This window comes from Vicugna pacos, chromosome 20, assembly GCF_048564905.1.
Source record: "Vicugna pacos chromosome 20, VicPac4, whole genome shotgun sequence".
Taxonomy (NCBI): domain Eukaryota; kingdom Metazoa; phylum Chordata; class Mammalia; order Artiodactyla; family Camelidae; genus Vicugna; species Vicugna pacos.
Window position 1 is genome coordinate 7,928,115 of NC_133006.1, and position 23,021 is coordinate 7,951,135.

General features: G+C 40.9%; 1 protein-coding gene across 1 annotated transcript in view; it reads right to left on the minus strand.

The window, feature by feature from the left end:
* The window catches only part of MLIP (muscular LMNA interacting protein), a 118,909-nt gene extending 103,376 nt beyond the window's left edge, over positions 1–15,533 (minus strand). The window contains exons 1-3 of the mRNA XM_031688666.2: positions 15,438–15,533; positions 12,095–12,250; positions 8,738–9,130 (exon numbers count right to left, since the gene is read on the minus strand). Of these exons, the coding sequence (XP_031544526.1) occupies positions 8,738–9,130; positions 12,095–12,250; positions 15,438–15,533 (645 nt within the window). The remainder of the gene's footprint in view (positions 1–8,737; positions 9,131–12,094; positions 12,251–15,437) is intronic.
* Positions 15,534–23,021: the final 7,488 nt, after the last annotated feature.

Here is a 23,021-nt window from a genome sequence, read left to right on the forward strand (position 1 = left end):
TACCTTTCTCGAATTCACATGTGGCCTGGGTCAGGCGCTGTACATGGTGTCATCATAAATTTAAGACCTGTAGTCTCAGCTGGGCCCTGTACCACTCAGATTTTTGGTGGGTTGTTTGGGGTTTTTCTTTTTCTTTTCCTATGTCTTCATCTCAGCTTCCTGTCCTGTTCTGAACAACAGTTCTTCCCCAAAGTTAACACTCTCCACAAACCCTTTTCCCGGCACCTCCCTCATTGTAGTCAACAGATACTCCACGTTCCCTTTCTCCAAGGAAAATTGAGAGTACTAGGAAAATTAAAATTTTCTAGATCTATCCTCATTCTTTTCCTTTGTTCCAAAGAAAAATGAAGAATTTTCCCTTTTTAAATGTACGTTCCCCTCTGTGCTCTGGATCACAGCAGCCCGTGCCTTCTCAGGGATCCCCTTTCATAGTTTTCCCCCATCCTTTATCTTTTTTACTAGTTCTCTCATCCTAACATAAATATAAAGCATAATACTTCCAATCTTTAAAAGGACAATAATATCATGTAGTAGATTCTAAAAATGCGCACGTTTATCTACCCTTTTCATAAGAAAGGCAAAGTTATTTTCCTCACCCTTTAAGCTCAACTGGCCCCATAACTTGTTTGGACCAGTGGGATGTTAGCAAATGTGATCCAAGAAGCAGTGGTTTGAGTGGCACTTGTGCCTTGGAGCTTACCAAGTGCAGAACGCTGCCATGATGTGAATGAGCCCAGGCTAGTCTGCTGGAGGACCACATCTTGGCTAACCAGCCACCATCTGACCCAGCAGCCAACTGCAGACACATAAGTGAACCACAACAAAGACAGCTGAGTCTGACTCCAGATCTGCAGAACCACCCAGCTAAATACGGCCACACTGTCGACCTGCAGATTTTTGAGCTAAATAAATAAATGGTGGTGTTTGAAAACAGCAAATGTCAGCACGGTCTATTAAGCAGCAAAAGCTAACTGATAAGAAAAAAACGAGTGCACACACGTGCACCAAGATCTGTGGAGCCTGTCCGTGCCCTAGTACAAGTCCACGTAGCTGTCTTTTCAGGCTCGCTTGTGCCACACCATCACTGTGTAGATTTCCTTACTTCTATGGCCAACACACCCTAAAGTGACTTCCCAAAGCACACCCCCACCTTCATAGTCCCCTCCTCTTAAGTGTAGATGGAAACTGTGACTTGCTTCTAACTAACAGAACCTGGCAAAGGTGAAGGAATTTTGCAGATGTATTTACCATTCCTAATCAGATGACTTTAACTTAATCAAACAGGAGACTGTGCTGGGTAGGCATGACCACATCAAATGAGCCCTCTTTTAAAGAGGACCAAAAGGCTAGAGATCCAAGTAGCAGCGACCCTCTCCATGGCCAGCCTTAAGAAGCAAGCTGCCGTGAACTCACTCTACAGCCTTGAGGAAATGAGCTTCTGCCAATAGCACGGGTGAGCTCAGAGGCAAGACCGTTGCCTAGTAGAACCCCAGAGGAGAGGAACCTGACATCTTGGTTTCCAACTTAGGAGACCCAGATCAGCCATGCCCAAACCTCCGAGCTACAGAATCCCTGGGGAAAGTAAATAGGTGTTTTTTTTTTAAAGCCACTAATCTGTGGTCACCTGTTATGTGGAAATAGAATAGTGACACACTTCCCCTGAGTTCTTAATGGCTTTTACTCCCTATTCTTCCACAGACACTGTTATCACCAACGTCTACAATGATTTATTTATTCCTAAGCCCAGTGGGCACTTGAATCCCTGGTCTCTTCTGGTTTCTCTTTAGACTGATTTCCAGTCTTTCCCTCCTTTTCAAAACTGTTGTCTCTGTGGCCTCTGGTTCATCCCTCTCTCCCAGAGTATTTCCTGTCATTCAGTGAGCCCTCTTCCCTGGCCATCTGACTTGAAATGCCCACACCCTGGTTGTTAACTGAGAAAACCTTTACTCATCCTTCATGTTTCTGCTCAGACAAGGTGACCCCTTCCTGGTCTGGTGGTCCAGGCCGATGTAGGTGTCCTCCTCCTAGACATCCCACTCCTGCTTGAACACATCACCTTTCACTGTCATTGCGTTCATGTGCATCTGCTTCCCAAGTTCCTTGAAGGCAGGTACTAGAATTTTTGAAGTTTGTTTCCCCAGTGTCTAGTGGCTGGTATGTTACCTTCATGCAGGAATGAGGAAATAAAGTGTCCGGTGGGTGTAGGAATAGGACAGAGAGCAGAAATGTGCTGTCTGCTCAAAGGAGCTCTCACCACCTCCCTCTGCAGTTGCACCCTCTTATTCTGCTCCAGGTTCTGGGCAAGGAAGGCGGGCTGGGGGTGGAATGAACAATGGCTCTGAAATCCGGGTCAGTCTTGACCTCACCAGTAGGACAAACATTTGAGTTCTGACACCACGTCAGGAGACTCTCCTTTTAAAAGGCTTCCTCACCTTTCTGCTGAAATTGTCAAGGCAACTGATTTTCCATAAATGTACTTCCTCTGCCCTTTGGGCTAATGGTACATTTGATCTCACCCAGGGGAAGCAACCAGCCACCCGGTGAGGGATCACAGGGATTCTGCCGGCATCAGAGCAGAGACAGATCTTCTTAATGAGTCAGAGGAATTCTCCCTGTGGTGTCCAGCCTCACTCACCGTGGGCAGTGACAAAGGAGGTTAAGAGGATGGATCAGGATGGAGTGGGAAGATCCCCCCATTTCCCTTCATGTCAGTACATGAAGAGTTGTTAAAACCATAAAAGGGTACGCAAAAGTCATCCAGCTGATGACTTCCTGACATCTTCATAGAAACACGCCATTTTTCAGGGACTTGTGACACAGCAAGCCACTCCTCAGCAGTGAGCAGAACCGACACGGAAGTTTAATCTCCCAGCGTTTTTCAAAATCTTGAATCTCTAAATCCTTAAACCAAAAGCTATGGATGATTTGTTTTAAAAAGCAAAATACAAAACAACCGCCAAGCTAGGGGGCAGGAGTCCAAGACTGTCTCCCATACGCTAGTATAATTTTTTCTCCACTGAGAATGTTCATTAAGAAAGTTCATGTAACAACGTCTATTTCCTATTTATATCACAGGGTCATGGGGAAGGAATGATCATTCATTCATCAGACCCTTTCTAAGCACCTAGTGTTCCAGGCATTGAGTTACGTGATATAGACAGAAGGTGAGACTTTGTCATCACAGGACTCCCAGATCTACTGGGGTAAAAGAGACCTAGAAAGTCTATTCTGATACAATGTGCTGTATGAATAGAATGTTTCATTATAAATGAAGACCCGGGACAATCAGAAAGGTTTCTATGTCTAATGCCCTGTCCAAATAATTTTTTACAATCTCTTTTCCATGGAACCATAAAATATAGGTTCTTAATAAATATATGTGCCAATGCCTATGCTTTTCAGAATTTTTTTTAACTTTTATTCGTTTGGGTTTTTTTGAAGGGGGTAATTAGGTTTTTATTTATTTATGAGGTACTGGGGGTTGAACCTAGGACTTCGTGCATGCTAAGCACACACTCTAGCATTGAGCTATACCCTCCCATCCCAGAATTTTTTGTTAAGACCCTCCTTGATTTGACCACAGCTAGTTCTTCTGATCTTTTTTTTGTGTGTGTCCTTTCTCCAGTTCTTGCCTCCAAACTTTGTTTACACCAGTACAAAAAGCCTCTCCCTTTTCACACGTTTCTGAACCTGTGCCCTCAAACATGCGACCACCTCCAACTTTTTAAATAGAGTAGATGATTCCTGAGACTCTACCATGGGCCAGGAACCATTCTAGGCCATATATACCATCGCATTTAATCTTCACCAGGGAGGTTGATGTCATCACCCCATTCTACCAATGAGGACCCTGAGGTTTATGATTTCAAGTAACTACACAGAGGAGCATGGCTGTAAGTTGCTGGTCTCATTTTTTTTTAATTTTTCATACCATTCTCCCAATGTATGATCTCCCTTCCCTCATCACTTCTCCACTTGATTTCTGGCCCATCAGCCCTCTCACACTGGCCCCATTCAGGGCATCAAATGACCTCCTCATTTCTCTATTTCATGGACTTTGAGGGCCCTGCTTTATTTGACTGCGTTTCATATTTTATTTTTACTTGTTTCCATATTTACAAGATTTTATATTGTGTTATACATTACATTATCTTCATAAATAATATATTATAATGCTATTTTAACAGAAGGCACAAGGCAGCTCTTGCAGGGCGAGCTGGTCAGACACCAGACAAGCCCAACCCCTCCCACTGAGGAGGAGGAGCTCAGAGGGGGCGTGTCTCCCAGCAGGGAACAGGGGCCCGGCCGAGGGCTGACCTGGGCAGTGGAAGGGCTTCCATTTCCCACACTGGGATGGTGGCCAGGTCGGACCTCACATGCCTGGCCTCACCCCTGCACATCTTCTGGTTCTAGTAATACTCCCAGAGGAGAGAGGGTCCCCTCCCTTCCCTTCAGGGGACACACCTCCCTGCAGGGGCCCCTCTGCTTCACCTCCAGCTCTATCAGCAAAAGGCCTCTTGACCCTCCCCTCAGCTTTGATCTTGGCCTCTTGATCGCTGAGCTTCTAACCATTCCTAAATCGAGCAGCAGCGTGTGTTAACCTGGCTGTCCCACTTGGCAGAATGACTGGCTGGTGCACAGAAAGAGAACCCGGTAAGGCAGCTAGAAAATATGAAAAGTACAGTGTTGTCGAGGAAAGCCGCGTTCTCTGGAGGAGGGGCTCCTCCCCGCAAAGAAATGGGAAATCACACGTGATGACTCCGCGTCCAGGCGGGAAACAAGTCGTGCTGCCAGAATGTTCTTTCATAGGTGATTATTTTGTATTCCCAAATGGATAAGATTGATACCAGATTCATCTGAGTCTCATAAAGAAAACATTACTGAGCTACCCTTAAAACTATTGATTAATTCATTTATATAGATTTTATTTATCTGATCTTGTTCATAAACTACTCTTCTGGTTGAACAGCCTTTTAGTTTTCACTGCATGAAGTCCCTCTCACCATCTTTGGCCCCCACTCCATCTCCTTCTCAGGGACCTCTCTACACCCTGCTGTTTCCCGACTTGTGTGTGGTGCCTTCCTGTTCTGCATTCTTTCCATGAATAAACAGCTCCACCCTCACAGCTTAGGTGTGTATAGCAAACACCTCCAGTCTCCCATCTCACTCCTGTGCCCAGATTCATCCTTCCAGCTTCCTTCCTGAGAGCATCGTGCTGCACCTCCAGGCATCTCAAGTTCAACATCAGACGTTTCATCTCTTCCTATCCCTTCCCAAAGCCTGTAATTCTTTCCTCAATTAATGCCAACATTCACTCAGTTTCCTGGCTTATAAATTTCATTCACCCTTGATTTTTTTCCATATACTGTCAATGAACAACTCCAGTTAATTCTACCCAAAAAGGTCCTTCTTTTTTTAAATTCCAATTTATTTATTATTGTATTATTTAATTATTGTATTTTGGTGGGGAGGAGGGTAATTAGGTTTATTTCTTTCTAGAGGAGGTACTGGGGATTGAACCCAGGACCTCGTGCATGCTAAGCATGGGCTCTACCACTTGAACTATATCCTCCCCTCTAAAAAGTCCTTCTTTTTTATTCCCAGTGCCACTGCCTCAGCTCCAGGTTTCACCATAGCTAAGCCACCTCTCTCTTAAGTCTAATAGCATCCTTAGGTAAGACAATTCTTAGACCTTGACACCAACATTCAAGACACTGACATTCAAAAATATTACTGATTTTTTTCTGAATTTTATCTGAGAAAGTTTTCACTCAACTGCTTATATAGCCTTTTTACTTTTGACTTAACACTTTCAATTTTTTAGTTTGTTGGTGATTTTTTGACAATGTGCTTTTACTTAAATGTGCCACTTCAACAAAAATATTTGGAACACAAAGTACACTCAACTCAGTATTTATATTGACTATGCTCAAGATAATACAGTAACCATTATAGGGAACAAAATGTTTAATAAAAATGAATTTAACCTGGACTTTACCTTTCAAGACTTCCCAATCTGCTAGAGGAGATAAGGCATAAACTTAAATGTGTATAATACTTGCTGGGATAGGGTAACTGTTATAAAAATGTACAGAAAAGGCTACCAGAAATATATTGAGGGAGAGTTTGCTTTCACTGAAGGAACCAAAGCGGGCTTCGTGAAGGAGCCAACATCTGAACAAAGACTTCAACAATGTGAAATTTTAAATACGTATACTTTTCATACACCTTATTGAACCTACATATACACAAGACACTACACTAAGTGCTAAAGACACAGAAATGAACAAGAGACAGACCTCGACTTCAAGTGGTTCTCAGTCTAGTGAGGAAGAAAAATAAACTCAATGATTATAATCAGGTTATAAACATAAAAGGAGTTAAATCGGAGATTTTCAAAAAAAAAAGGTTACAAACTCTAAGGAAAGTGACAAAATTCAGGAGAAAACCTAACTCCTCTTTAAAGGGAATGTCTCTGGGAAAAGGTGCTACTTGAACTGAGCTTCGAGTAGCCAAGACCAACATGAAGGCAGGCTGGGGAGGAAAGAAGCATCACACACAGGAATGAAGAGCCCAGGGATGCAAAGGTAGGAAGCATGTGCTTGGCTGATGGTTCAAGAGAGCTGAAGAAGAAAGGTACAAGAGGTGGACAGAAAAATGACACCTAGGCAGGTGGTCAGACTATGGTCAGACTATGGTCAGAATAAGAACTAAGGACATTTTTTTTTTGGAATATCTTCATAAATTTCTCCTGACTTACTGCTAGTGCTAATTTGTAGACAATTCTGTACGTGGGTTCATTTTTACCAGGTAGACCAGAAGGACACTTAATTAACTGCATTTCTGATTGAAAGACTAATGTGACTGGTACCAGGTGATCAAATGATGGAAACATCTTTAGGCTTTTTACGCTAAGCTTTGACTCCTGACTACGTGAAACTTCTGAGTGCCTTCTTTGATGATCTGGTCGTTGATGTTTAGTTTACATCTGTGGGTAACAGTCATCTTATTTTTATTTCATGATGACCTAGTACCCGTTGCTCAAGGGGATTATTACAGGAAATGGAATCAGGAACAATGGCGATTCCCAAACATTTCAGGACCCAGCAGTCCTCCTCCTGTGGTGATCAGAATGTTCTGCCACCACTAATGAATCAGGCTGAGCTTTACCTTTTCATTTGAAGCTTTGACAACATGAACTATAACCTACTTCTAACCTATTCTGGCAAAAAAAAAAAAATCCACATATGTGTTTAGTCTCTAGTTTGGACTCTATATATATGATCCCATGAAAACAAAATAAATGACCAACTCAGCAGAAGAAATCTATCAATTGGGGAAAAGAGTAAATTAAAATTCCAAACTTTGCTTCATTGAGGGTATTTTTCTTCGCTTATATTTGGTATCGCCGTGTCTACATGTTCTTCAAAGGGGCCACATTAAAGTACCCTCCACTGACTATGTCAATGGCCACATCTCCAAATTGGTTATTCCACCATCCTTCCAAAGGCAGGAAAGAAATGTTTAAGCTTATCACCATTGACTGAGAAGATGCTTAATTATATGATTAGAATATTTCCAATAACTAGCTGAGAATAAATTTCAAGAAGAAATCAATCTTTTAGTCCAATAGACCTGGGTGGTGGTGGTACCCCAGTGAGAGTCTTCCAGCACCAAAAGGTGGCATGAGGATACTGAATGCTTGAAGGTGACATCAGTGCAGCATCGGGAAGTCAGCAAAAGCTGCAGACATAAAGATGGGGTGGCACCAAAAATAAGATGCCTGCTCTACCATTTTGCATGCGTCCTAGTAGCTCCAAAAAGCCAACTCACCAATAAACATGTTCTTCCAGTTACTCTGAGATGCTTGCAAATGCCTGGTCTAGCAGCTCCTAAATGGGGCATTTGGGTACCAACTCATGCTCATTGTCAAGGAGAGCGCTCTGTACCCATTACTTGCTCCCCAGGCCAGCCTCTGCATTCCTGACATCCTCTCTACATCTCGTCAAAGTCATCTTACAACTTCATGACAACAAATAGCCAGTCACTCTATTTCTTTCCCTTCCAAATCTCTCCCTACCCATCCCTTTACTCTCGCCATCACAGGCATGGGTCTTCTTCTACTGTATCAAAGGCTCTCCCCCTTAAAGGAACCATTCAATCTTGCAGCTCAGTTTTGGGGATAGGTTCTTCTCCCCAATCCACTGAGAACGGCCCTGCTTCTGGTGGCTTCAGGAACACAATAGGTATTTCCCTTAAGATGTGCAGGAGGGAACGATTTTCCTTCCACGCTCTTATTACCTCGTGGCTCCTTTTATTACTCTTTCACTTGTTTCAGAGTAACGTGTCTACGACTAATCCCCAGTTGATGTCTTTTCGGCGGGGCTTTCTCACGTCTCCATCAGGCTCTCTCTCCCAAGAAACTCCCACTGCCAACCTTCTCCCGAGAATTTTCAGAAGGAAGAGTTAACATTCCCCCAACTCCACTCCGGCTGAGTGTTTTGCATGTGCTCTTCAGCCAATCCACAGTAAAATTGTGTGTCATCCTTTTTGTCTTAAGAACATAGTATCTGTATTTACACTGTGATGATTTATGACCTTGGGATTTAGGTTTTTAACATCCTTTTCTTTGGGAGTTTTGTAGGCCTTGACTAAATAGGAAGGACTCTGCAGACAGTCTAGAACAAGGGTGTTAAATAGAAACATTTTCTTTTAAATGACAAGAAGAAAAACCTACCTGCCCATGTTTTTGCTGAGGAGCCACTCCATGGGGCATGTCAGGATGTGGTGGGGCCTGGAGGTCGGCCCCCCGGGTTTTGGGGCGCACCACGTCAGAGGCCAGACTGGAGGAGAGGGCCAGAGACCGGGGCCGAGCAGCTGTGGTGTCCACCCCCGCTGGGGGGCCCTGTTCACCCTGTCTGCTTGGAGCTTCGTCCTCTCCTTCAGAGTCCACAATGAAGACATACTCAGCTTTGAAGAGGTCACTCTGCTGCATTCCTTGAGGTTCGTTTGCTTTCAGTCCCTTTCCTTGTGAAATCTTGTCCTTCACCTCTAAAGGATAAGTCAACGTTCCTCCGTCTCTCTCCCGTTGGCTCCCAGCATTCAAGGTCAAGTACTCATTGGAATTAGACTGCAATAAACGTAGAGACATAAAAGCGTTGACATCGATTTGACAAATGCTTCTTTTTTGCACGTACCCTTAAAAGCTTAACCTGCTTATAATCTCCAAGGACAAGAGTTTTTAAAAATATATCTAAAAATCAGATTGGCTTAGGAGAGATTGGGTTGAAATTAGTGGATTACTTTTACTAACCTGCTTGTTCATTCTGGTCCAAGTTCATATAATTTAGGGTTTAGAATCAACATCAATGAACAAACCTGCTTTCCAATAAATCCTGATATGACTTTTTATGAAGAGAGGAAAGGAGCAATGCTTTCCATAAAGATATTCATGAAACAAATGGGGACTAGTCAAGCATTTAGTTAATGGTCAAGAAAACCCTGTATATCCTGCAGAAGCCGGGGAGAAAGGAAATCCCATTGAAAAGTTCTAAAATAATATGACTCTCTAAAAGTTTGAGAAGAAAAGTAGAATTGGAACAAAATGCACAGAAATTCAAACAAAACAATCCAAGCTGATTGGGAAGAACTCATGAATAGGATACCAAGAAAGACAGATATTTTTAGTGCAAAGTATTTTTTAACTGTTATTTTATTTTGGATTTGTAATTCTCAGTTTTCTCCCGTCCAATTTTCTCTGAATACATAGAAGGTTTACAAGACCAGGGGGGAGAGACAGCTTTATTACGCACTAAAGCATCTTTTTCTATAATTATAGCAGCTACGTACACTAAGATTGTGTTTAAAAGACCCAAGGTTAATTCTCTGGGTTTTGATCATCATACTATGGTTACTATTCTTCTCTTCCTTGCAACTTTTCTTTAAGTTTCACATTATTTCGAAATAGAAAGTTAAAGACAGTAAATAAACCAAAATAAACTAAATTTCAACTATGGCCGTCAACTTAATGTGGGCTCATATGTATTATGTGTTGTGTATGTGAAGACAGAATAGTCCAACCGTGGACTAGATACAACTAAACAAAGGAGGTGACTTCAGACCCTCATTCCACACTTTTTAGCTGATGATCGTAGTCAAGATAAAACCCAAGTTGCCTCTGATTAGGATTTCTCTGACCATGGTCATTTCGTATATTAAATTACAACACTAGGTAGTAACAAAACCCGGATAGGAAGGAAGTTCAAATTAAAAATCAGAGGATTCAAAGACAGATTGCTTATCACATGGGAAGTTAACAGAATCACTAGAGAGCTGGCAAAGTTGAACTAGTCTTTGGAAACATTATTAATGATCTCAAATAACTCCCTCCATCCACAGTCCATTATTCTCTATTACTTTATTCTGAGGTATTTTTCTTACATTTATCACCACCTGAGATTTTATTATCTCCTTTTTACTGGTTTCATTGTCTGCCTTCCTGATAACAAATAAGTTACATGAGTTGACTTTATTCATTCGGAATCCATAGCACCAAGCACGTGGCGTGTGTTCAGTAAATAGTTTTAAATATGTAAAGGATGAGGGATTATCTACCCTGTTCTATTAGAATAGTGAATTGTTTTAAAAACAGGAAGAAAAACCTTTAATCTTTTAAAGATGTGGTTGTGTTGGCACCAATGTATCAGCAGATGAATATCATTATTTTAGGGAGCTTTGGAGTCTGCAACCAAGGTTGATTCTTGTATCTACGGTCTCACCCACTCAGAGCACCTAATAACAGAAAGATCCCATGAGTATATTATATATACTTGAGTACTGCTGGGGACAAACTTCCCAGAAATGCCTTACATAGCATTCAGGGTTTCTCTGAAATAATTTGGTCCCAACAGTCTTTGAAATAAGGTAGCATTGTAAGTTCCAGGTTCACAGATAAATATATTATTACTCTCTAGATAGAATGTTTTCACATAGACGAGGAAAATCAGACAATTCTATCTTCTGCAAATTGGCTCACAAATACCACAGAGCTCCCTCCGTCACATTTTGTTTCTTACAAGACAGTATTAAAATACATTTTAAAGAGAAAAAAAATTTTTTTTTACCCAGAATGTCATTATTTTAGCATAAGTCATGTTTAGGTTTTTGTTTGCTTGTTTGAATTTCATTTTCAGTCTTGGTCTCACTTTAGAGAGGAATCATCAGGGTATAAATACCATCTTACAACCTACTGGATCACTCAGTAGTATACAAATTAACATGCTCCAGGAAATTACATCATCATGATGGCTGTAACTTTGTCAAGGTGATGTGCTGTCATAGTCTCCGCGTTTCTCTGACTGTTACACATTGGGCCATTTTTATTTTTCTCTAATTATTTTCCTACGTAACACTTTTCTTCTTTCGTACTGTTTCTCTGGGACACATTTCCAAGAGTCAGATCACTGAAAGGTTACTGAAACGTTCTTAGCACTGTGGATAAGGGTTTTCCACTCAAATTACCCAAATCCACAAAACTAGCAACAAAGTGTGAGCATGCCAGTATCTCGACAATTGTCCTAACATCGACTATTACATTTTTTTACTGTTGCTAATCTGTTACACACAAAATAATACCTCACTCGATCTTGTATATATTTTCCTGTGCTATACAGTATAATCTTGTTTATCTATTCTACATATGCCTGCCAGTATCTACAAATTTTGAACTAAAATAATTAATAATAATAATAATAATACCTCACTCTATCTAGTATTTTCTCTATGAAGATAAATTTAAACTTTTAAAAAAATTTGCTTTTATTATTTTAAGATACATTTGGGAGCAGGGGATGCCAAGAGGCAGAATATATCATGTGAACAGCAAACCACAGGACGTCTGATCCAAAGTGCTGAGAATAATGTATTGGAGAGAACCCGGGACTTGAAGCTCCTGTTACATAACTATATTTTTAGCCAATCACAGTCATCTCACTTTAAGCAGAGAAAATGAACATTCATACAGATTTTCAAGTCATTACTATGGATAATTTAATGTTAATTGCTTGATATAAAAAAATAATAAAAATAATCCTACCCTATTTACAGTTTCTGGAGTCTTATCGCTTGGCTCCTCAGGGATTTTAACAAGGAATTTAGAGGTGTCAGTCAACTGGGAGTGGGTTGGTAGTCTTCTGACAGTGGGAACAAATGTGAAGATCAGAGGTTTGGCTTCAGAGTCACCAGAAGAGACCTATGAGACACGTAATAAATGAGACTTTCAGTCTTCTTAAAGGTTCACCTTGACTTCGTTCTCTATATATTGTGATATTTACCTCATTGATTTTGATAAATTGCCTGTTACTCTGTGATCGTGTGTATGGTTGCCAAAGAGAACAGCCATTAAAATATTCAGAGTGTATCAGATCCTTTTTTTATGAAAAATATTTCTCAGAGAAAGAAATACAACCCCAGGAAGATCCCACTATAGGACAGAGCAAGGAAAGGGCAGGGGGACAAGTCGACCAGCTGGCATAAGGCATCTGTACCTCTGTGGTGTCATCGCAAACACAGCATCTGGTCTGCTCTGCAATTGACTTGTATCCATTTAGCCCTGGGTTTAGCAAGTCTGAGCTGGCTCTCAATCCCCAAGCACACATGAAACTTCCAACAGAGATCGTTATCGAGAGGGTTCAAATACGGACCGAAGGTGGAAAGTTTACTTTTCTGGCTGTCGGACTACCCCTGCCTCTTCTCAGGGAAATACCCTCTCTTTCCTTCCTTCTTTATTCATTCAAAAATCATCTTGTTAAGTACTTGCTGTGCGGAGGCCCTTGGGAGCTCAGGCGACAATCGTGAAGAGGAAACGGTCAACAGACCACACACAGGCAGGGAAAGCATGGGCACAGGAGAGGAAGGGAAGTGTCATGAGGGATGCTGCCCAGTCTGGGAAACTCTGCAAAAGGCAGCACCTGAAACTGAAGCCCCGGGGGAGAGGAAGATGAGGACCCTGACTGAGCAAAAAATAAAGAAAGCGTCAATGGTGGGGTGAGGACCAAGCCTGGATTTTGTCCTATTGACAACAAGCAACCGTGAAAGTCCCGTAGATTGTGCGTGGCATCGTCACATTAGAATTTTGGATAGCTAATGCCGGTTTTTAAAGACACGAGATCGGAATTAGGTCAGAAAGCCAAGAGCGGCAGATGGGGGGCCACGTGGAAAGGGAGAAGAAGGTGCTATAGAAAGTATATACACAACAGGGTCCTCCTGTACAGCACAGGGAACTATATTCAACATCTTGTAGTAACCTGTAATGAAAAAGAGTAAGAACACAAATATATGTATGCATCTGTATGACTGAACTATTACTCTGTACACCAGAAATTGACACAACATTGTAAGCTGACTATACTTCCAAAAAAAATTGTCATTATTCCCCCATCACAGTCATGGCACCATTCCTGGGCTGTAGCTTATCATCAGAAAATAATAAACCAATGCTTTCCTTTGTAGGAAGGGACATGACATCCCTTGTGAGATCTGGGGAGCCCACTAAGTGTCATCAGTGATACTCAATTCTGCACACTTTCCTGATGGATTATTTTCCGGGAAGGTTTCTTTATATGACTCATCTCATCAATATCATGATGGATGGAGACGGGGTTTCAGCAAGGAAATCACTGAGGGTAGTTCAGATAGTTCATCGTAGAATTTCATTTGGGTAGGAAATAAAGATCGTCTTTTAGGAGTCAGAGGAGAGGTGGAATTGTGACTTTGTCCTCAGGCTCTGTAAGCCTGCCCTCATCTCCCCACATGACAATGACAGGTGTATCGTAGGTTTTATCCGGAGGAAATTTAAATACTGATGCATGAAAGCCTTCAGTGTAAGTGTCCTGTGGTTACAAAATACACATAACCATCATTAACAGTAACTTTGCCTTCTAAAGCATGTACAGTGACAAAAATTCCCTTCTCCAAAAGGCTTGCTACTGAAGTATTTAAAATACAAATAGGTGGTTGCTATCGATACGTTATAAACGATTGACTTTTTAAAGGTTAATAGCTACAATTTTAGTGAATAAAATGGAAACAAAGTATGAATAAACACCGATGCTTCAATGAATAAGGTGCGCTTTTAGAACACTGTCCTCCAAGGAATTTCTCAACATAACCGCAGGTTGACAATAAAAGCAACTGAAAATAAGTAGAATTGTTTCCTTCTACTTTATTGTTACAGATTCCTACAGAAACATCCATTTCCTACGTAAAATTTCCTTTTTTCATTTCCTATATAAAATTTCTTCACCAGTGTAGGAGTGCACTATTTTTTAATTTTAGTGGAACCAACGTATGATGTCATTCAAGCATAACATAAAAATGGAAAATCCAATTGTACTAATAAAGACTTTATTCATCTTCCTAGGTTACTGCTACGGAAAAGACCAGGGATAAATTCCTGTCCACACACAGAGCCTCAGAAGAACAACCACAAAAAGGGGGCCATGGTTTGGTATTCGCTTTTAAGCTGGGAGTACGTTATCATGCAGTTCTTTTCATCACTTTTACCTATCATCCTCTTATCCTACCAAAGATGTACGGAATTTTTTTTTTTGCACAGAATTTAGTTGGAAAAGGATTTGAAATCATACTAGTGACACTATACAACATGTAGATGAAGAGCCCCGTGTTAGCTGGTTGACTGCTGAATCCCTTATTCAGAAAAGAAAAATAAAATAAAGTGCCATTTACTGCATACTGTGGCCCAGTTCCAACGGAGCCCAGAAATGAATTGCTATGGTGATGAAAACTCATTTCCCACACAGAGCAGAAACAGATGCATGTTAATACCATTGCATTTGTTAAATACCAATTAACACTTTCAGTTGTCGACGTTGCTTAAAAACACATCTTAGTTCCTCTCCTTGGGAAACCACTTTAATCATAGAAATTAGAGCCGAAAGGATTAAAAGCTCTTCCTAAATATGGTTTCAAGGGCTCGAAACTGAGACTGTCCCTTCTCACCGGACAGCTGGCTAATGATTTAAGAGACTGTTCACCCCCGTGCCATGCAGGCTGTTTGCACTTTTGCTCAGTCCTGAGCTACAGTGCCTTCCCTTCTTCTATTTCTGTGAAAGTTCTTTCCCTTGCTATGTTGACACCCACACTCACAGATGGCCACTAGCCTCCTGTTGAGAAGAAACATTACAGGGTGTCTGGGCACACATGCCACGCCAAGGACTGTCCCGAGCATCTTTGATTGCCAGTAAGCAGTTTTGCTTCTATCTGCTCATCCTTTCCCCTAACTGTCTGTAACATTTCCTTTGCGTATAGCGAAACTGACCTACCCCCAGGCAGCTCTCCCTCAAACCCACTTGCAGCCAACACCACAGTGCAGAGCCTTTAAAAGTTCTTGAAAGCATTAAGGAAAGACTTCCTTTTACCTGGGGTGCGGTCTGAACGCTCCCGGCTAGGATGCACGAGTTCATTTGGAAGTGATTGTTCCCGCAGTCCCTCGGGAGCCCCCGTTCTGGAAGCATTGATTCATCACATAAGGGAGTGAGCAAATCAACGCCTTAGGTGGGAAGGGAGCCGCTGACTGAAACAACACACACACACACACACACACACACACACACACACGCACGCACGCACAGAGAAAAGAATTCTAAAAAGAGGTAACATGGAACCCTCCCTGAACCGAAGGATTTTGTCAGCTCCAAAGAGCAGATTTATGTTCAGACCATTTTTAGATTTGGAACTACACGAGAGGTCACGTTGACTACTAAAATGGAGCCAGTAGAAGTTAAAAAAAAAAAAAAGAATCACCACCTACAGGCATTCTCCCCTCTTTTCTTTGCATGCATGTCCTCCAATTACATATTCTGCAAAAAAGAACAGAGAAGCCAGATTGTGCTGCAACACGGAGCTGATTGAAGGGTCCCCCACATCTGCCAATCCCAGCCATCAGCCGGTCACACTCACTGAGAACATTTAGAAGTACGAACACATGCAAACACTGGGTCTCGATAAAGGACGAGCAAACACACAGTGATCACTTCAAAAATCAATAACTTTAATTATTGGTCCTTGGCACATAAACAGCAAGTGATCCAGGAGCATCTGCAGTGACTGAAGTTTTGCTATGAACCACATCTGCTCTAAAAGAGAGCTTGGAATCAAACATTCGTCAAAACAAAATCCCATTCCAAGCTTCTTGGAAGACAGTGCTCGTTCCGACCGCAGACAAACCGCAGAACTTCACATGTGAAACTGATTGGAGCCTTCAGCTTTCGCGTTTCTATTTTCTAAGTATTGATTTTTCTCCAAAAATCTGTCATATCTATATTTGTGCTTTGGCAATGAAAGATGTTGTGTCACAAGGGCTGATTATAGACCGAAGGCTCTGGGAAGAATGAAAGTTTTATTTTAGGGACTTAGATTATACCTCTTAACATTTTCACCGTTATCAAAAGCCCGACTGTGTGGAAACATTACAAGCAAAATAATCGTCAATATTTCATAATGCATGTGGGGAAAAGTTATTCCAAATAACCCAGTACTTTTTGACCTAGGAAATGATCTAAACTGTTTAATGGAAGTGCCGTGTAATATCATGAAACAAATTATACGCCTTTTTCTATGCTGTGTATATTTAGGAATACTTAAAAGAGAATTTTATACCTTCCTGCCCTCAAAGAGCTTACGGTTTAACTGAGAATTAAAGCAGGTGTGCCGAGATACAAAGCAAAGAAGAAAAATCCCATACTGCAGTTCTCAATGTTTACACATGAGCCACTGGGAGATCTCATTAAAATGCAGCTTCTGATTGAGGAGATCTGGGGTCATTTCCAACTAGCCCCTGGTGATGCCCAGCTGCTGGTCTGTGACACTCTGAGTAGCAAAGACTCAGAGGAATTTGGGGAGGCGGGTGTTGAGATCACAGTCACCTGGAGTAAGTAACTCAAGGATAAAGTAGCATTTGGGCTGCGCTTAGAAGAGGAGGGGGAGGGGGGCCTCTGAACGGTGGACAGAATAACCCTTATTTCCAGTAGAGAGAAAGCCGTGAGGGATGTCACCTGTCAGCAGGCAGCAGGTGCCGCCATAAAGCCCGGGGCCCACCGTGTAGTCAGATCACTCACTGACTGTGGGACCTGGGGGGCTTTTGGGACCCCTCGAAGGCTCAGTCCTCCACCAGTGAAATGTGGATCAGGGTTGTACTTATTTCACAGGGTTCTTGGGCAAATTACAATTAAATCCGGCATCTAAAACTTAATATATGTTGCTCCTGTGAGCACGGCTACTACTCAGCCTGGTAAATAACATAAATGAGAATACAGGCAAATAAGACTAGAAAAGCTGGTTACATCTAGATCATCAGAGATCTTTTTTTTTTAATTATTTTGCCATTTTAATCATTTTTAAGTGTCTAGTTTAGTGAGCGGCAGTAGGTAAAACTGACATGGTTGTGTGATTGCCACCACTGTCCATCCACAGAACTGGTTTCATCTTGTCCAACTGAACCTCTGTCCCCAACTGAGCAATAATTCCCCATTCCCTGCCCCACCCCAGCCCCAACCCACCCCCACTGTTTTAGTTTCTACATTCAGATGCATCTCTCCCCTGTCTTCATAGATCATCAGAGATCTTGAAGTAAGGTGTTTTGATGTATTCAGTAAGGAATAGGATTTAAGATTTTATATATATATATATATATTTTATAAATATATATTTATATATATGTATGTGTGCATATGTATATACATATATATGTGTATATATATGTGAATCCAAACATCAAAAGGTAGACTTAAACAAACAATAAGTTCCTACTATATAGCACAGGGACCTGTACTCAATAGCTTGGAATAATCTATAATGAAAAAGAATATGAAAAGGAATATATATATGTATAACTGAATCACGATGCTGTACACAAGAAACTAACACAACATTGTAAATCAACTACACTTCAATTTAAAAAGAGTAGCCTTAACAGATCCTGGGCACCACACTCATCTCCACGTTCCGGTGTGCGGCTCCCGAGGGGAAAGAAACAGTTCCCTCCTGTGTCACTGGTTCAATCGGTTTATTCTAAGTCAATTCAAACAACAAGGAAGCTCTTTTCCCAAATCTCATTCTGTCCTTCTCTCTCTGGTCTTTCCTTTTGCTCATTCCCTCACCCTAAAAATAAAGCAATATCTAGGCATGTTGGCACAATCAAATTTGGGAAGGGAAATACTTCAGCCCCTCCCCTTTGCCCTACTTGAGTTCTTCCTTGAATCATTTTACAACATGACAACCAATTCAATTAATACATTATTTTGTTGTTTTGTTCTGTGTCTTATTGGGAACTTTTCTCTGATCATTTTCTTCAACTTATTTTATTAATAATCATTGGTATTACAAACAATAAATGCTCAAGAGGGTGTGGAGAAAGGGGAATCTTCCTACACTGTTGATGGAAATGTAATTTGGTGCAGCCATTATGGAAAACAGTAGAGAGATTCCGTAAAAGACTAAAAATAGAGTTACCATATGATCTAGCAATCCTACTCCTGGCATATATCCAGAGAAAACTCTAACTCAAAAAGATACATGCACCCCAATGTTCATAGCAGCACTATTTACAGTAGCCAAAACAAGAAACCAACCTAAACATCCATCAACAGATGATTGGATGAAGAAGAGGCATATACATATATGGAATATTACTCAGCCATTAAAAAGAATGAAATAATGCCATTTGCAGCAATAAGGATGGACCTAGAGATTATCTTACTAAGTGAAGTTAAGTCAGAGAAAGACAAATATCATGTGATATCACTTATATGTGGAATCTAAAAAATGATACAAATGAACTTACTTACAAAACAGAAACGACTCACAGACATACAAAACAAACTTACGGTTACCCAAAGGGAAAGGGTGGGGGAGGGATAAATTAGGAGTTTAGGATTAGCACATACAAACTATTATTTATAAAATAGATAAACTACAAGGTCCTACTGCATAGCACAGGAAACTATACTCAATATCTTGTAATAACCTATAATGGAAAAGAATATGAAAAAGAATGTATATATATGTATATATACGTTAACACAACATTGTAAATCAGCTGTACTTCAAGTTAAAAAAGTAATAATAATCAAAATGGTTGGTGTGATAGACTATTTCTTATATTGATAGAAGATATAATTTTTACTTAACAAAAAACATAAGAGCCATGCCTTATAATAGCGTGCTTCAGCCATCTGGCTAGTACCTACATACAGCCTCAAAGAGCACATGCATTTAGAACAATCTCTATAGAAACCAACCTCATTTGAATGGAAAATGATGGCACCTGGTCAAAAAAATAGGCCTCAGTCTCAGATGACGAAGACCAAGTGCGCTACTTACACAGGATGGGGGGCAGGGAAGAGGGGAGGGTCTACCCTCCAATTACACCTACTTTTTTCTATAGTTAATAAGGTCCCCCAGGGTCTGCCTAAGACCCTGAGGCATTTTATAAACACAGACTTTTAATAATCTCTCTCCCACTCAGGAACCCAGAATGTCCTGCTCAATAACATTTTTCCAAAAGAAAATAAAGCTTGTTGAAGTTTGCAACAGACAAACACAATCCAAAATTCTCTTTAAAATCTGGCATTATTGATGGTTGAAGCAGAGCATTCTCCACTCTTCCTACTACACTTATTTTACTGCAATACCTTCCAGCCTGAAGACTCTTAAGGTGTTGCTTTTAAAACAAACAATACAGAACAAATAGTCTTGCTTCCTGACATGGGAAACAAATCTGAGACAAAAATAGATTTGTCCACGAAAGTTTGCTAAGAAACATGTAAATGATTAAATAGATCCAGCTGCCAAGGCTATTCAGAAGTCCATTTGTCTGTTCTTATGCCTTGTGCTTTAAAAAAAAAAAGAAGAAGAAGAAGAAGGTACTAGAAATCCCATTTATTTATCTTTATAAACACCTGTTGAGTGCCGGGCACTATTATTCTAAGCTCTAGAAGACATCAAGATAAAGAAGACTGGACCCTATTCTCAGCATGGGTTATCGTCTTGTGAGGGAGGCACCTTCCATCACAGTTGACAGCGGTGGTGAGTGAAATCAGAGAGCAGCGCAGGTGATGTGCTGAATCCGAGCTGCGTGGGGAAGAGGTCCCGGGCCATTCCCAGGGAGCTTTCACTCTCAGCTTCTGCCCTTGGTTTCTCTTTCTGGTAACCAACATCAGGACACTTCTCATTCTGTTTTAGCCCTCGGTGGTGTTTTTCCTCTGAAGATGGGAACCACTCGGGGTTTGGGCAATTCTAGGGGTCCCAATCAGACTCAGAATGAAGTGCATGGTATTTAATGCGAATTCTGACATGTCATCAAAACCACGTGAGATACCGTCACAGCCTCAGTTTGGTTTGCTTTCACTCCTGTTGTTAACACTCAGGAGTGGAACTGCTTCTCTTTGGGGGATATCCTCCCAGGGAAGAGGCTGCTAGAAGCCCTCCTTAATTCTAGTAAACCAAAACCCTCCAAATATTGAAGCAACTCTAGCTCTAAGCGAAAGCAAGGAAGAGGCGGTCCCAAGTTCCACGCCCTCTGCACACTACAGACCCACATGTGCCAATGGGTCATGAACATATTCTGCAGCACAGGAGTGTGAACTGAAAAAATGGCTAACACTTTGACTAAAAGATCTCAAAACATATCCAAAGTACCAAAGTGTGGCCCAGAGAGTTGGGAATAAAGCCCAGGATTTAACAGAAATCCTCAGAGATTCCATAGCAAATCACTTCTATTTACATCATAAGAGACGCTTAAATTCTAACCCAGAACACAGTTTATAAAATCTTATTTGTAAGTGCATAGAATAGTGCTTTAGAGTTCACATCATAATCTCATAAAGGAACATAAACAAAGTAATATTTATTCCCAATATGATTTTTGGTATAATACGATTTAAATGTTTCAAATTAAAGGGGGCAGTGGGGGAGCATATAGCTCAGTGGTAGCGTGCGTGCTTAGCATGCACGAGGTCCTGGGTTCAATCCCCAGTGCCTCCATTAAATAAATAAATAAACCTAATTACCTTCCCCCACTGCCAAAAAAAAAAAAAAACTTAATGAAAATAAATAAATCAAAGGGAAAGCAATAGCATTCTATTTTATGTTCCAGATATACTGACATATGAAGAAAGCCCTCAAAAGCCTTCATCACGTTCTACAGATAAAAATTGTGTCTGTGTTACTCACTTTGGGCAATGATGAAAACTGTGTTCAAAAAGTGTTTTTAAAATGGTTCCCCAAAAATGGCTCAAATAAAATGGTGTAATGGGTTATTTTAAGAATGTCATTCTAAGTGAAGTAAGCCAGAGAGAGAAAGAAAAATACCATATGAGATCGCTCATATGTGGAATCTAAAAAACAAAAACAAACAAAGAAACAAACAAAAACAAAGCATAAATACAGGACAGAAATAGACTCATGGACAGAGAATACAGACTTGTGGTTACCGGGGGTAGAGGGTGGGAAGGGATAGACTGGGATTTCAAAATTGTAGAAGAGATAAACAAGATTACACTGTATAGCACAGGGAAATAAACACAAAATGTTATGATAAATCACAGAGAAAAAAATATGACAATGAGTGTGTATATGTCCATGAATGACTGAAAAATTGTGCTGAACACTGGAATTTGACACAACATTGTAAAATGATTATAAATCAATAAAAAATGTTAAAAAAGGGTTATTTTAGATCATTTTTTTTGGTGGGGGGAGGTAATTAGGTTTGTTTATTCATTTATTTTTAATGGAGGTGCTGGGGATTGAACTCAGGACCTTGTGCGTGCTAAGCCCACGCTCTATCACTTGAGCTACACTCCCCCTAACTGGTTAGTTTAAAAGTTCTCAACTCTCTCGCTTCAGGCTCCGCCCATCAGAGCAAGTCATGAACTGCCCCGCCCATAAGATAGGTCGTCATAGAAAGATCAATAACCAATGTATTGTCATTAGAGTCACAGCTTCACTTTCCAGAACAATTATATTTTACAGTAGCTCCCTTATATCAGTCAACATAGAGAACAGGCTAAGTACAAGTGCAAAGACACGCATACCAAGAAAATAATCACTACTTACTACACGTATTTTGCACTTTATCTTAATCCATCATTTCTTTTCCTTTATATGCTATAGACATGAATGCCTCTTAGCAAATAACTGAAGGAAGGTGTCAGAAAGCCAGTTTTGGTCACTTTTAATCTCGGGCTACCTAACTTTGACCGGAAGAACAAAACAGAGACAGTATAAGAGTAGAACTAATTAATTGTGTTGGTGAAACATCAGAGGGAACGTGGGCTTTAGGTGAGCGAGTACTGGCATGGTATCCCCACTCTCAACCACCTATTAGCTGTGTGACTCTAGGCAGATTCTTGACCTCTCTGAGCTTCATTTATTTTGGGGGGGGGGGAAGGGGATAACTTTTTTTTTGAGGATACTTTTTGGGGGGAGGGGTAATTAGGTTATTTATTTTTAATTACTGTTGTTATTATTTTTAATGGAGGTTCTGGGGACTGAACCCAGGACCTCGTGCCTGGTAAGCACACACTCTACCACGGAGATGTGCCCTCCTCCCAATTTATTTATGACCTAGAGTTTATCACATAACTTGGGAGACTCTTGGGTGTAAAAGGCGGGAGGATGGGAGTGGGGTGCCCACTGTTAGTAATACCTTCAGGGCAACGGGCATGAAATGGGACGATTTGGGACAACCCAAGACATAATCAGCCTACTAATTTGCAATTTGGGGATAATAATATCTCAAAACTGTTGTGAGGTTAAAAATGGCATCATGTAAGAAGCGATGTAGGAAGTTTAACCATACATATGTTCAGTAAGTTATTTTCCCTTCTCATAAATCACAGCTGGGCATGGGTTAGGGGCGAGGCTGATACGAGGCACTAATTGTGTTGTCTTCTTAAAAACGGAGCAAAATGAATGATTGACATCTGCTTGCAAAGCTTGGG